Source organism: Pelodiscus sinensis, chromosome 2 (genome assembly GCF_052426305.1).
Source record: "Pelodiscus sinensis isolate ZL-2025 chromosome 2, ASM5242630v1, whole genome shotgun sequence".
Classification (NCBI taxonomy): Eukaryota; Metazoa; Chordata; order Testudines; family Trionychidae; genus Pelodiscus; species Pelodiscus sinensis.
The window spans coordinates 167,310,425-167,326,272 of record NC_143053.1 but is presented as its reverse complement, the minus strand read 5'-3'; the positions used below and the strand labels follow the sequence as shown (position 1 = coordinate 167,326,272).

The following is a 15,848-nucleotide window of genomic DNA, read 5'->3' as shown; positions in this document are numbered from 1 at the left end:
CACAGTACTGTTGTCTAAAGTATATTATAGAAGGCCTGTGGCTCTCATGGCCTCTTCTTGAGTGTAACTCCCTTTATTCAACTTTTTTTAGATGAAGTTTAAAATGAGTCTGCAAATAAACAGTCAGACACTTTTGACGCATAACAAATGTGGTCTGTGGATGAAAATGGGTTCTTTGGCAGCAGTGTAAAAGGATAAGACCATATGAAGTGCAGCTTAAGCTATGTTATAGTCAGCTCTAATTTAAGCACTGCTATGAAATTCTCATCAGATCATAGAATCATAGAATACTAGGACTGGAAGGGACTTCGAGAGGACATCGAGTCTAGTCCCCTGCCCTCCTGGCAGGACCAAGTACTGACTAGACCATCCCTGATAGACATTTATCTAATCTACTCTTAAATATCTCCAGAGATGGAGATTCCACAACCTCCTTGGGCAATGTATTCTAGTGTTTGACCACCCTGACAGTTAGAAACTTTTTCCTAATGTCCAACCTAAACCTCCCTTGCTGCAGTTTAAGCCCATTGCTTCTTGTTCTATCCTCAGAGGCCAAGATGAACAAGTTTTCTCCCTCTTCCTCATGACACCCTTTTAGATACCTAAAAACTGCTATCATGTCCCTCCTCAGTCTTCTCTTTTCTAAACTAAACAAACCCAATTCTTTCAGCCTTCCTTCATAGGTCATGTTCTCTAGATCTTTAATTATTCTTGTTGCTCTTCTCTAGACCCTCGCCAATTTCTCCACATCTTTCTTGAAATGCGGTGCCCAGAACTGGACACAATATTCCAACTGAGGCCTAACCAGCGCAGAGTAGAAGAATGTCTTCTTATCTCTTTTTCACAACACACCTGTTAATCCATCTCAGAATCATGTTTGCTTTTTTTGCAACAGCATCACACTGTTGACTCATATTTAGCTTGTGGTCTACTATAACCCCTAGATCCCTTTCTGCCGTACTCCTACCTAGACAATCACTTCCTATTCTGTATGTGTGAAACTGATTGTTCCTTCCTAAGTGGAGCACTTTGCATTTGTCTTTATTAAACTTCATCCTGTTTACCTCAGACCATTTCTCCAATTTGTCCAGATCATTTTGAATTATGACCCTATCCTCCAGGGCAGTCGCAACCCCTCCCAGCTTGGTATCATCTGCAGACTTAATAAGCGTACTCTCTATGCCAATATCTAAACCGTTGATGAAGATATTGAACAGAGCCAGTCCCAAAACAGACCCCTGTGGAACCCCACTTGTTATACCTTTCCAGCAGGATTGAGAACCATTAATAACTACTCTCTGAGTACGGTTATCCAGCCAGTTATGCACCCACCTCATAGTAGCCCCATCTAAGTTGTATTTGACTAGCTTATTGATAAGAATATCATGCGAGACCATATCAAATGCGTTACTAAAGTCTAGGTATATCACATCCACCGCTTCTCCCTTATCCACAAGACTCGTTATCCTATCAAAGAAAGCTATCAGATTGGTTTGACATGATTTGTTCTTTACAAAGCCATGCTGGCTGTTCCCTGTCACCTTACTACCTTCCAAGTGTATTCAAATGAGTTCCTTAATTACTTGCTCCATTATCTTCCCTGGCACAGAAGTTAAACTAACTGGTCTGTAGTTTCCTGGGTTGTTCTTGTTTCTCTTTTTATAGATGGGCACTATATTTGCCCTTTTTTAGTATTCTGGAATCTTTCCTGTCTCCCATGATTTTCCAAAGATGATAGCTAGAGCCTCAGATACCTCATCTATCAGCTCCTCGAGTATTCTAGGATGCATTTAATCAAGCCCTGGTGACTTGCAGGCATCTAACTTTTCTAGGTAATTTTTAATTTGTTCTTTTTTTATTTTATTTTCTAAACCTACCCCATTCCTGCTAGCATTCACTATGTTAGGCATTCCTTCAGACTTCTCGGTGAAGACTGAAACAAAGAAGTCATTAAGAATCTCTGTCATTTCCAAGTTTCCTGTTACTGTTTCACCTTCCTCACTGAGAAGGGGGCCTACCGTATCCTTGGTCTTCCTCTTGCTTCTAATGTATTTATAAAAAGTCTTCTTGTTTCCCTTTATTCCTGTAGCTAGTTTGAGTTCATTTTGTGCCTTTGCCTTTCTAATCTTGCCCCTGCATTCCTGTGTTGTTTGCCTATACTCATCCTTTGTAATTTGTCCTACTTTCCATTTTTTATATGACTCCTTTTTTATTTTTAGATCATGCAATATCTCGTGGTTAAGCCAAGGCGATCTCTTCCCATATTTTCTATTTTTCCTACTCAGCGGAATAGTTTGCCTTTGGGCCCTTAATAATGTCCCTTTGAAAAACTGCCAACTCTCCTCAGTTGTTTTTCCCCTCAATCTTGATTCCCATGAGATCTTACCTATCAGCTCTCTGAGCTTACCAAAATCCACCTTCCTGAAATCCATTGTCTCTATTTTGCTTTTCTCCCTTCTACCCTTCCTTAGAATTGTGAATTCTATAATTTCATGATCACTTTCACCCAAGCTGCCTTCCACTTTCAAATTCTCAACCAGTTCCTCCCTATTTGTTAAAATCAAATCTAGAACAGCTTCCCCCCGGTAGCTTTTTCAACCTTCTGAAATAAAAAGTTGTCTCCAATGCAGTCCAAGAACATATTGGATAGTCTGTGCCCCACTGTATTATTTTCCCAGCATTTATCTGGATAGTTGAAGTCCCCCATCACCACCAAATTTTGGGCTTTGGATGATTTTGTTAGTTGTTTAAAAAAAGCCTCATCCACCTCTTCCACTTGGATAGGTGGCCTGTAGTAGACTCCTAGCATGACATCACCCTGGTTTTTTACCCCTTTTAGCCTAATCCAAAGACTCTCAACACTTCTGTCTCCTATGTCCATCTCCACCTTCGTCCAAGTGTGTACATTTTTAATATATAAGGTAACACCTCATCCCTTTTTTCCCGGTCTATCCTTCCAGAGCAAGCTGTACCCTTCCATTCCAACATTCCAATCATGTGTATTATCCCGCCAAGTTTCTGTGATGCCAACAATGTCATAGTTGTATTTATTTATTAGCTCTTCCAGTTCTTCCTGCTTATTACCCATACTTCTCGCATTTATATATAGGCATCTAAGATACTGATTTGATCTTGCCTCCCAGTTTTTCCCTGACCCTCCTTTCTCTCTGCCATTATAGCCCACGATCCCTCCTGTAACTACTGTGTGATTCAGGATTACAAACCTTTAATCTGTAGCACCAGTTTCCCATCAGTTTTGATGTATTTGCGAACCATAGTTGCCATCTGATTTCAATCCGGTAAGGCAAGGTGTCCAGCACATGCCTCACAGAATGATCAAATGAATCCACCATTTGACTACTAGCTGAAAACCCAGGCTGTTGCACAGTTGGGCCAAGTGATCAACATCTGTGCAATCTCCCTGATAAAAATCAATGAAATTGTTTGCATGCAAATTAGCTGTAGAGCAAGGGTATGCAATGTGTGAGTTACCTCTGAAATCACAATAGTTTAGAAGTTGGGGCATGGCATAGATACATGCCTTACTATAGTAGCACACTACACAGTCTAATGTATAAAGTAAAAAATGGCTAAAAAGTTGAAAAGAGATTTCAGTGACGATTCAACCTGGTAGTATTCTGAACAAGATTTCTCAACTGTGCTTGCAACTGTTTCCATGACATCACACAGTTTCAAGAGACATTCTAGGCTTCACAGTCATGCACAGAGTAACAATCATAAGGTCATGAGAACAGCCATACTGGGTCAGACCTAAGGTCCATCTAGCCCAGTATCCTGTCTGCCAACAGTGGCCAATACCAGATGCCCCAGAGGAAGGAAACACAACAGGTAATCCTCATGTGATCCCTCTCCTGTTACCCATTTCCAGACAAACAGAGGCTAGGGATACTATTCCTACCCATTCTGGCTAATAGCCATTGATGGACCTAACCTCCATGAATCTATCTAGCTCTCTTTTTTAACCCTGTTAAAGTCCTAGTCTTCACCACATCCTCTGGAAAGGAGTTCCACAGGTTGACTGTGTGCTGAGTGAAGAAAAACTTCCTATTGTTTGTTTTAAACCTGTTTCCCCTTAATTTCATTTGGTGACCCCTAGTTCTTATATTGTGGGAATAAGTAAATAACTTTTCTTATTCACTTTTTCTACACCAGTCATGATTTTATAGACCTCTATCATATCCTTCCCCCTTAGTCTCCTCTTTTCTAAGCTGAAAAGTCCAAGTCTTTTTTAATCTTTCTTCATATGGGAGCTGTTCCAAACCACTAATCATTTTTGTTGACCTTTTCTGAACTTTTTCTAATGTTAATATATCTTTTTTGAGATGAGGCGACCATATCTGTACGCAGTATTCAAGCTGTGGGTGTACCATGTTTTTAAATAGAGGCAATGAGGTAGTCTCTATGGGTATGTCTACACTACCCCCCTAGTTTGAACTAGGGGGGTAGTATAGACATACCCTATCTTATTCTCTATCCCTTTTTTATGACTCCTCACATTCTATGACTCCTCACTATGACTCCAAAATCTCTTTCTTGAGTATTTGTAGCTAAATTAGTCCCCATCATATTGTGTATAGTTGGAATTACGTTTTTCCATTGTGCATTACTTCACATTTATCAACACTAAATGTTATTTGTCATTTTGTTGCCCAGTCGCTTAGATTGGTGTGATCTTTCTGAAGCTCTCCACAGTCTGCTTAACTATTAGTTTGGTATCATCTGCAAATTTTACCATCTCACTGTTTACTCCTTTCTCTATATCATTTATAAATAAGTAGAAAGGGATTGATCCCAGTATGGACTCTTTGGGGGACACCACTAGAGGCCTATCTCCAATCTGAAAACTGACCATTTATTGCTACACTTTGTTTTGTGTCTTTTAACCAGTTATCAATCCATGAAAGGACCTTCCCTCTTATCCCATGACAACTTACTTTACTTAAGAGTCTTTCGTGAGGGACTTTGTCAAAAGCTTTCTGGAAATCTAAGTACACTATATCTACTGGATACCCCTTGTCCACATGTTTGTTGACCTCCTCAAAGAACTCTAGCATATTAGTAAGGCATGATTTCCCTTTACAGAAACCATGTTGACTTCCCTGAACAAATTATGTTCATTTATGTGTCTGACAATTTTATTCTTTACTATAGTTTCATTTAATTTGCCCAGTAATGGTGTTAGACTTACCAGTCTATAATTGCCAGGAACACCCCTAGAACTCTTTTTAAATATTAGCATCATGTTAGCTATCTTTCAGTCATGAGGTACGGAAGCCTATTTAAAGGATAGGTTACAAACCACAGTTAATAGTTCCACTATTTCATGTTTGAGTTCTTTCAGAACTCTTGGATAAATGCCATCTGGTCCTGCTGACTTGTTACTGTTAAGTTTATCAATTTGTTCCAAAACCTCCACTAGTGACATCTCAATCTGGGACAATTCCTCAGATTTTTCATCTAAAAAGAATGGCTCAGGTTTAGGAATCTCCCCAATATCCTCAGCCATGAAGACTGAAGTAAAGAATTCATTCAGCTTCTCCACGATGACTTAATCATCTGTGAGTTCTCCATTAGCACCTCGATCATCCAAGGGCCCCACCAGTTGTTTAGCAGGCTTCTTGCTTCTGATATACTTAAAAAAACATTTTGCTATTACTTTTTGAGTTTTTGGCTAGCTGTTCTTCAAACTCCTTTTTTGTATTTCTTATATTTTTATAAGAAAGGAAGGGCATGACCTGAGAAGAAGTCAGCTGGCTTTCTCCAGACTGTGAAGGCTGGAGAAGATTCGTTGGCACCTTATGCTCCATCAGGAGTGAAGAGGACTAATAATAAAAATAATATATTTTTACACTCAATTTGACAAAGTTTATGCTCCTTTCTATTTTCCCCACTAAGATTTGACTTCCACTTTTTAAAAGATATCTTTTTATCTCTCCTTGCTTCTTTTACTTGGTTGTTAAGTATGGTGACACTTTTTTGGTTCTCTTACTGTGTTTTTTAATTTGGGGTATACGTTTAAGTTGGGCCTTTATTATGGTGTCTTTGAACAGTTTCCATGCAGTTTAATTTTTGTTTAACTAACCTCCTCATTTTTGTGTAGTTCCTCTTTCTGAAATTAAATACCACAGTGTTGAGCTGCTGAAGTGTTTTTCCCACCACAGGGATGTTAAATTTTATCACATTATGGTCACTATTTCCAAGAGGTCCAATTGTATTTACCTATATTTACTTGCACTCCGCTTAGGACTAAATCAAGAATTGCCTTTCCCCTTGTGAGTCCCAGAACCAGCTGCTCCAAGAAGCAGTCATTTAAGGTATCAAGAAATGTTTTCTCTGAATCCCATTCTGAAGTGACGTGTAACCAATCAATATGGGGACAGTTGAAATTCCCTACTACTATTGAGTTTTTTATTTTGAAGGCTTCTCTATTCTCCCTTAGCTTTTCATAGTCACTATCACTGTCCTGATCAGGTGGTTGATAATATATTCCTACTGCTATATTCTTATTATTGGAGCATAGAATTACTATCCATAGAGATTCTGTGGAACATTTTAGCTCATTTAAAAATTTTTACTTTACTTGATTCTACATTTTTTTTTTACATATAGTGCCATCCTGCACCAGCAAGACCTGTTCTATCCTTCCGATATATTTTGTACCCTGATATGACTGTATCCCATTGATTGTCCTCATGTCACCAAGTTTCTGTGATGCCTATTATATCAATATCCTCCTTTAAAAGAGGCACTCTGGTTCATGCATCTTATTATTTAGACTGTTAACATTTGTGTATAAGCACTTTAAAAATTTGTCACTTTTTATCTGTCTTCCATTTCCTGATGTGTTAGACCTGATGTGTTTGATTGTGTCTCATCTGATCTGACCCATACTTCCATCCTCTCCTCCTGACTAGAACATAAAGCATCTCTATTAATAGATCCTCCCCTAAGAGATGTATCTGTCCAGTCCATGTGCTCCTCTGCTCCCGTTGGCTTTTTCACAGCCTTTAGTTTAAAAACTGCTCTACAACCTTTTTTAATGTTAAGTGCCAGCAGTCTGGTTCCATTATGGTTTAGGTCAAGCCCAATCCTTTCTGCATAGGCTCCCCCTATCCCAAAAGTTTCCTCAGTTCCAAATAAATCTAAACCCTTCCTCTCTACACCATCATCTCATCCACGCATTGAGAGTCTGAAGCTCTGCCTGCCAACCTGGTCCTGCGTGTGGAACTGGAAGCATTTCAGAGAACACTACCACAGAATTCCTGGATTTCAATATTTTTCCTAAATTTGGCCTCCAGAACCTCTCTCCTACCCTTCCCTATGTCATTGGTACCTCAGTGCGAGAGGATACCACAACATCAACTGGAAGGAGAGTCCCAACTATGGGATCATTTCTCTCTGCTCCAGTTGACTGTTCTCCTTCCCTGCTATCTCATTATATAGATTCATGAGTTTTGACTGTAGAGATCAAAAGTCCCAGCATGCAATTCTGAACTTAGATTTAAGCAGTGACTCTCTGAAAAAGTACTCTCTAGTGTGGTCTGTTAAAACAAAGCAAAGAATTATCGTCAGTCCAGCATTGTTCTGCTGCTGTGCAACAAGGATTCCATCAGATTACATTTCCTATGAGTCACCTGCATGAGGAGGAGACTCTTGTGTTTAGTCCCTGCCACAACACAGAGACTTGTCATTCTCATAAACATACTTGCAATAATTCCCCCAATGCTACATGGACATTATGGAACAAGTATTGAAAGGAGAATGCACCCCTTATTTTGTTAGGCAGGCAGCAAAGTAGCACCTGCAGCCAACAGAAGAAGGAGTTAGCAGGCGGGTGTAGGAATTTGTAGGAAACTCCTGTAAACTGGTCAAAGAGTAGCTTTATTAGAAGTGAAAAGGCAGTTGTGCACAATATCCTTTTTGAGTGGAGGAAGGGTGTCAATAGACAATCAATCCAGAGTAATTCTCCGACTCATTAATTCTCTCCCTCCTTCCACCATTTCCTGTTCATTAACAACCCTCTCTCCTTTCCCCCATTTCCTTTCTCTGGTATGGGTATGTTACTCACATTCAATCATTGTATTGCAAGTGGGGGGAGAGCGAGTGTTGAAAGAAAAGTGTAGAATTGGTCCTCACATAACCTGGCCACTCTCACCCAATTCATCCAACCCCCCTCTCTTACTGAAACAAATCCTTACCTCTAATAAGCAATTTACACTTGCTCATAAAAATAAGTATGTCAGCTTAAGGAAGGTACTTTGCCCTCTAGTCAGAGTTTACCTCAATGCTGTTTATTCTGTAAATAAACCTTGTTTTATCCAAAGGAGATATCTCACCTAACTATACTTTACCCTCATTTCTTAGCAGAATCAGAGCCTCAAACTAACAGTGCTTCCCTTGATATATTTATCTTCAGTTTCACATAACTGCAAAGAGTTCCAACTAAAAAATGTTTCCGATCTGTTCTTACCTAAGAGGGTATAAATAGAGTAAGCCTTCTGGCAATGGAGTACTCTATGCTTCTTGTACTTTGAACTTTCACTTCCAAAAATTATGACGGAGAAAGTAAAAAAACAAAAAAAACCAATTGTATCATTGAGGACAAATGGACCTGATCCTCAGTCCCAAAGGCAATATAAAGCTGATGGATTACAGTCAACACTTCAAGCATTTTTTCCATCTTTATGATGTGGAGTCTACTGTGCTTTCATTGTGTCAGCTCCCCTCTTTAATTGCGTTTTGATGGAAACATTGCACTGGGCCACAAATGAACTGAAATAGGTTCTAAACATTCCCAACAGCTGCTTTTTGTTGTGTATGTGGAAACAACGGTAAAGGCCATATAGTTAGGCTTCTGTGCCTACTTCTGGCAGCAAGGGACACACAGACAGCCCCTGGGGAGATATAAATGCTAACTGGGACCACTGTCATTCTGTGCCTCATTTGACAGACTTGTTCTATCCCATGAGCATTGATGGAACAGATAGTCTTTGCTGCTTTTATTACAGCAAGGCATAAGTATCATTCATGTGCAAAAGGGTCTAGGGGTTTTGATTTGGAGTAGAAGGAATGGTTTATTGCTTTTGATATTTTTTTTCTTTTTTGTGCTGTAAAAACAGGCCTCGCCAAAGAGTTTGCAGAGCCCAAAGTGGCACTATGCAACCTTACCTTTCCCTAAGGCTGGGCCTATGTAAAATGTTACTAGGACATCAGTCAATTCAAAGCATCTTATGCTTGGAGTGCTCACATTTAAGATTTTCTTTTTCTTTTGGACTGATAAGCAGTTTCTTTTTTAAATAAATTCTTCCTTTGTGAAATCAGTCAGACATTTTCCCTCCAAAAGATTCTAAAGCTGGAATGGGTGGGGGGATTACCTATGAAAGAGTAGATATGCAGCAAATTGTCATATGCCATCACACAAGCCATATATAAAAAGAAACTCTGATTTTTTTTCTAACTAGGTTGTTCTTATAGGCATGGACTTCATCACCAGTTTGTTAAACTAGCCAAAACAATTACCGCCTTTAACCTCTAGGTCAGTGGTTCTCAAACTGTGGGTCACACCCCCATTTTAATGGGGTCACCTAGACTGGCATAGCTTTAGTCCCTGCCCAGGACCAAAGCTGAAGCCAGAGGGCTTCAGCCTTTGGCAGTAGGGCTCAGGTTATAGGCCTCAGGTTCCCCATCCCCTCCCTTCTTCCCTCCCTCCGCCCAGAGCAGTGAGGCTCAGGCTTCAGTCATGGCATCTGGGACAGCGGGGCTCAGACAGGCTCAGGCTTCGGTCCTCCCTCCTGGGGTCATATAGTAATTTTTGTTGTGAGAAGGGGATTGTGGTACCATGAAGTCTGAGAAATCCTATTCTATATCATTGATTAAAGTCTGACCCAGGTTAATGATGAATACATATTTTTATAACCTGGCAGTTTTTGTCTGGTAATGTAAAATGCCTTTGAGAATCTTAAAAGTACTCTATAAAGGTGGGTAAGTTTTATGATCCCTATTTTACAGGTAGAAAATGGCACAAAGAAGGGGAATAATCTGTCCAATGTCAGACAGCAAATCAGTTACTAAAACTCAGATTTCCTGTCTCCCAGGGCCATTCTTACCATAATCTCCAGTGGACTTCAGCATGATACACACTAATGTTTGTCTCTGTCCTCTAGTCCATGTAAAACCACCAGAATTTTCATAGTACAGAGGAATTCCTGACTAAAAAGCAAATTATTTACCATACACTAAAATAGCATTACTTTTTCATAAGAGCAAGCGTGTTTTATTGCTCCAGCAGTGTCATTGTCATTTATTGTCCAATGCCATTTCATTTATAATCTAGTTGGCCGAAAGAGCTATGTTTCACTCCCACGTTATTTCCTATGTTTAAACCAGATATGGGAATCCTGAACAATTTGTAGAAAACTGGGTTACAGATTGTCTCTGGAACTCATAATATTACTCTTGGTCTGCACTTAAAAGTTATATTAGTTTAGCTATATGGGCAGCAATTTGGGAAAAATAAACACTCTTTATCAACATATCTATGCTGACAAAACCCCCAGTGCAGATGTGATTATGTCAATGGAAGAATGCTCCTCTTGCTAATGTAATTCAGGGAAGCAGTGTGGCTACACTGACAGAAAACCTCCTTCTGATGGTTGCATCTACAGTAGGGGGGCTATCTTGCTGAGTCGCAGCAGATACCTCTACTGACAACTGTGGGAAGCTTAAAGATCAAAGGAAGAATGTGGCTTTTATATAATATCAAAATATTTAATTAATGAAGTTAATGTTGCATTCATCATAACTCAAGGGGACAAAGTGATTCAGGGCACTTTGAGGACCATTGGTATTTTTGTTGTTTGCTAGTTGCACATATAATCACCTGATTTGTGCACAGAATTGCAGTAATTGTGTACATGAACTGTTTGAGAATCTGTCTCTTCAAATGCCATTCTTATACCTAAAAGTTCACACTTTACCAAGATGAATTGATCTGTTAACATCTCTTAAAGCTGTTATTTCAGTCTGTCTGCAGAGTCAGGAAGATAGCTCTGTATTGCTTTTGCAGCAATGATGCTCAGATCTTATTTGGAAAGTTTTCATTGCAAGCATAGAGGCTAGAAATATAACTGTTTTTCCCCCCATAAAAGTTTGCTTTCTGCGAGAAACCCTAATCTGTTGTGATGAGTGGGCAGATGAACATCTTGAGTAGGTTAAACTCAGATCAAAGTCCTGGTATTTGACACCACTGATCTATAGTATAATGTCCTGCTAAAGATCACGGGAGCTGAATATGGCAAGTGGTTGTTGATTAGGATTTGAGGGCAGCTCGTATGTAATATGCCAGCTGCTAAAGCTACCAAGTAGTATGTGTACTGCAGTAGATACCTCAAAAGAAGCTTGTTCATCTCTCAGTTACATAGTTTAAGGTGTGTGATGGGCAGTTGTCGAGAAAGGCTAAAAAGATGAATTAGCTAAAGTAATCAAGAGAGACTTAAAGAAACAAGCAACAGACAATAGATTCCTACGTTGGTATGATCTAAGTAACACATCATTTATTGTGTTTTATTTTTTATCCTAGGTTCAGGTTCAGCGGTCGTATCCTTGGCCTTGCTCTCATTCATCAGTACCTTCTTGATGCTTTCTTCACAAGGCCGTTCTATAAAGCACTACTGAGGCTGTAAGTATATGAATGCAAGCAAACAGAGACTTGGGCCTCGATCCTGCCATGACCGCTGCAGAAGCAAACCCTTGTGGAGCTCATTGCAGGACTGGGACCTTAGTTTTCAAGTTCTTCCACTGTTTGATTTCAGGGTAGATGGGATGGAGACTTAATAATTTCCTTTGTTTTCGCCCAGAACGTGCCCTTCTTTAATATTAACAATATTGATTAAATGATTAAAAAGCATTGGAGTTAAACCTCAACTTTTGAAAATATTGGTACACATGCTTTTCATGTAGGAATATGTAGTCAGAACCATTTAAATGGGATATGGGTCAGTGAAAACCATATTTAATTGGACAGTTCACAGAGAAATACTTATTTTCTCTAAACAAAATGAGTTATCTAAAATGTCACTGGAAAAACCATAATTACCTAAGCTCCATTGTTTGGATTTTTTCACCCTAAGTGCTTGTTAGTAATGTTTACAAATGTTAACATCGATGTAAAACAGTACAGATTTCTGGCAGGTTTTGTTCTCCTTGTCTTACACAATGACAGCAAGGCGATGCCCAGTAAAGTATTACTTTTAATGCTCGTTGAAATGTTTTGATATTTTAATAGTGGTCTGTTGCTCTTTTATCAGTTTGATGCCATAAAAAAAGCCACATAAAATATATCAAAATTCAGTAGAACGAATTGAAATCTATATTGACAGATGATAACTCAGAGGAATGTTTAGCGGAAATGGTTGGTTAAATCATGATTTGAGGATTCAGTAACTCAGCCAAAGCTTAGGGATCTGTTACAGGAGTGGTGAGTGAGGTTTTGTGGTTGGCAATGTGAAGGAGGTCAGATGAGATCAGAGGTGTCAAATTCCTGGCCCTTATCCCATTTTCGACTGGCACAGTTGTGCAATCTGGCCCAGGAGTCCTGGTGGGCTGTGGGGGACTGTCCATTACCATTCCCCAAGTCCATCCCTTTCTCCCATCACCCTTCCCTCTCCCCCCATGGCACCCTGACCCCGAGGGACACACCTTTGAGGATCACTGAGGGAGTGGGGGTGATTGTGCTAGTTGCTCTGGCTGGGGTTGGCTTGTGGGCAGAAGTTTGAGACCCCTGGGCTAGATGGTCATGATGGTCCCTTCTGACCATAAGGTTTCTGAGGATTAATTTGAATTTTCAGTGAAGTCTCTTTTAATAACTTTTAAAATGCACTTTGTTCTCTTTTACTGGTATTTAATGTTCTGTGGTCCAAGCACTGTTTGAGTTTAGTGCTTTAATAAAAGGTGAATGTATAAAGTCAAAAGGGCATCCACTTTGGTCAGAGCTTTGTCAGAAGAAAACATTGTACATGTTCTGAGCAGTAAACCATCCCCACAAGGTTATATCTTCCTCGTCATTTCTCTGTCTTGCTGGACAATTAGGCCGTGTGATTTAAGTGACCTGGAGTACCTGGATGAGGAGTTTCACCAGAGTTTACAGTGGATGAAGGATAACAACATCACTGATATCCTGGATCTCACATTCACCGTGAACGAGGAGGTGTTTGGACAGGTGAGTATAGTTACCTGATAAACTATGGCAAAGTTTGGAAAACAGATTTGGAGCAGACATAGTATAACATTATGAACATCATTCTCTTTTGAGCAGTTTGATAGTACATTCCTTCAGCCTTTTTTGACTGTTCAATGCCATTTTCATCTCTTGCCCCTGTTTCCTATAAGCCATCTATTTCAATGCCTACAACTATTCTCAGAGTTTAGTGTGTGCAGTACCAGCACTGGCTTCCCTACAGGCCTCGTAAGCCACACGCTGATAAGCAGAAGGAATTAGCTAAAGTAAAACATAGTGTCACTTACTAAGGTGTTATTCAAACTGATTTATTATTTGGTGAATGTGGACAATGAATGTACTTTATATGTTGATGAGACTGAGAGGATGAGAAGAGGAGGAAAACAACTAATAGGAGGTGTACGGATAGCAGCCCTCATCACTCACTACTTTGCCTTACACCTTCCTATTAGTTGCTGTTCTTCCTATCCTCACCTCCTTTTGCATACTGGGCATGTAAATTACATTTTGTAATGCACCCACTGTAATTATGTTCCTTTACCATTTACACCTGGCTTTTGTTTTGGTTTTATTTGTTTGTCTAACTAACTTATTCAGGAGGCCAAACTCAGCTTTGAGTTACACCAATATACATTCAGAATGTCTCTGTTAATTTCAGTGGAGTATCTTTACATTTACAGTGTTGTAAAAAGTAGCATAATGGTCTTCTCCACCACCATATGTGACCCCACTGAGTATAGCCCAATGAGAGAGTGGTAGGATGCTAAAAAGAAGAAGTACGAGGAACAGTTGGAGATGGTAGATGGGTCAAAAGGGGAGAGATGAGGATAGAGAGGCAGATTTGGAAATTATCATCATGGAGACAGTAGGTAACACTGTGAGCATGGATGAAGTTGCCTTGGAAAAAAACAGAGGATGGAACCCCAAGAGAAACTTGTAGAGAGTTAGGAGCCAGATTTGGAGCCACCAAATGAGACATCAAAAGCTAAAGGATTGCCAAAAGGAAAAGGAGAAAGTGCAGGATGAGGGTTTGACTGGTAGTCTCAAAGGCAGCAGAGAGAGCAAAGAAAAATATTGTCCCAGTGACTTTCCAGACAAGTTGCAAAGGCATAAACCAGGCTGGGGGAGATCAAGAATAGAACTGGAGCAGAGAAAACAGCATGGTTAGAAATAAGGATTGTGGATGCAGAAGTAGGAGAGTCTTAAGAAGGGTAATTTCAAGGTTGAGGTTGAGTTCTGGTGTGTCTGTAGACTAGTGGAAATGAACTAGTTATTAAAGATTGATGACAGGAGAAAGAGGGTGAGTGAGGAAAGACAAGAAGCAAAATCAGAATCCAGGGGGCAGGTCAAGGGATTACAAATACGGAGGCCTCTTCAGAAGAGAGAGAATTGTTCTACATGTCCCTGCCCTTAACAGTTTCCTTGGCTTTGAGCAAAATTTTGCATGACATCCAAATGATGATGCAGTGGTTGCCTTAGGAGAAATGACAGTTTAAAACTAATGTGTAAAGGCATAGACAGACAAACAAACTTATGCAGATACATTGCACAAACAGATGAGTTAAATTTGAATTTATACTAGTAGACAACTAAGGTAAGTGAAAAGGTCAATGTGAGTTGTGCACCTGCCTTTGAGGGCACCACCTGGCTGGCTACATAGAATTATGCTCTTTGCAAAGCAAAGGTGCATATCATTAAGTGAGATATTCTGTTATGCTACAAATGAGGTGGGTCTTAAAAGAGAAGATCAAGGTATCTGATAGTTCTAAAATAGATGAACACCATAGGGATGATTCTGACTCAGGTTAACCAGTATTTTACTTCACAGGCAGACCCAGTTTCTGAATGTTGGTACTGCACCAAACACAGTGAAGCCCTAATCTGGTTGGCCTCTAGGTGCCATCCCAATATAAATGTTAAATAAGTCCATCAGAAGTCTTCCATTGGCAATTGGCAAATGACCTAGCAGAGAATCCCAAGAATTTGATGTGTACAAATCTGGCAAACAACATTATAAAACTTTGCAAAATTATGTAGACTGGTTGCAAAATGAATTTTAAAGAATATGGTCGCACAACAAAGATCTTGTGGACAGAAAAGTTTAGGAAACGGGAGAATGAAACCTGGAATTATGTATTGTTCACAGATGAGTCCAACTTTAAAGAGTTGTTGGATCATTAAAGAGTGAGGATATGTTTACACTTGCTCCCTAGTCCGAACTAGGGATGCAAATGTAGCATACCGAAGTTGCTAATGAAGCGCGGGATTTAAATATCCCGCACTTGATTCGCATATTCGCGTCCGGTCACCATTTTAAAAATCCACTAGTCTGAATTAACTTGCCACGTGTAGACGTGGTTTTCTGAAAGAAACCCCTTCCCTCAGATTAACAGTTACTCCTCATTGCACGAGGAGTAACAGTTAATCTGAGGGAAGGGTTTTCTTTCAGAAAACCATGTCTACATGTGGTGAATTAATTCAGACTAGTGGATTTTTAAAATGGTGACCGGACACGAATATGCGAATCAAGTGCGGGATATTTAAATCCCGCGCTTCATTAAGCAACTTCGGTATGCTACATTTGCATCCCTAG

The 15,848-nt window shown here is 39.7% G+C and overlaps 1 protein-coding gene across 1 annotated transcript in view; it reads left to right on the top strand.

Moving 5' to 3' along the window:
- The window catches only part of HECW1 (HECT, C2 and WW domain containing E3 ubiquitin protein ligase 1), a 334,425-nt gene that overhangs the window by 295,279 nt on the left and 23,298 nt on the right, over window positions 1-15,848 (top strand). Inside the window, exons 25-26 of the mRNA XM_014574083.4 lie at window positions 11,600-11,698; window positions 13,108-13,237. Coding sequence (XP_014429569.1) covers window positions 11,600-11,698; window positions 13,108-13,237 — 229 coding nt within the window. The remainder of the gene's footprint in view (window positions 1-11,599; window positions 11,699-13,107; window positions 13,238-15,848) is intronic.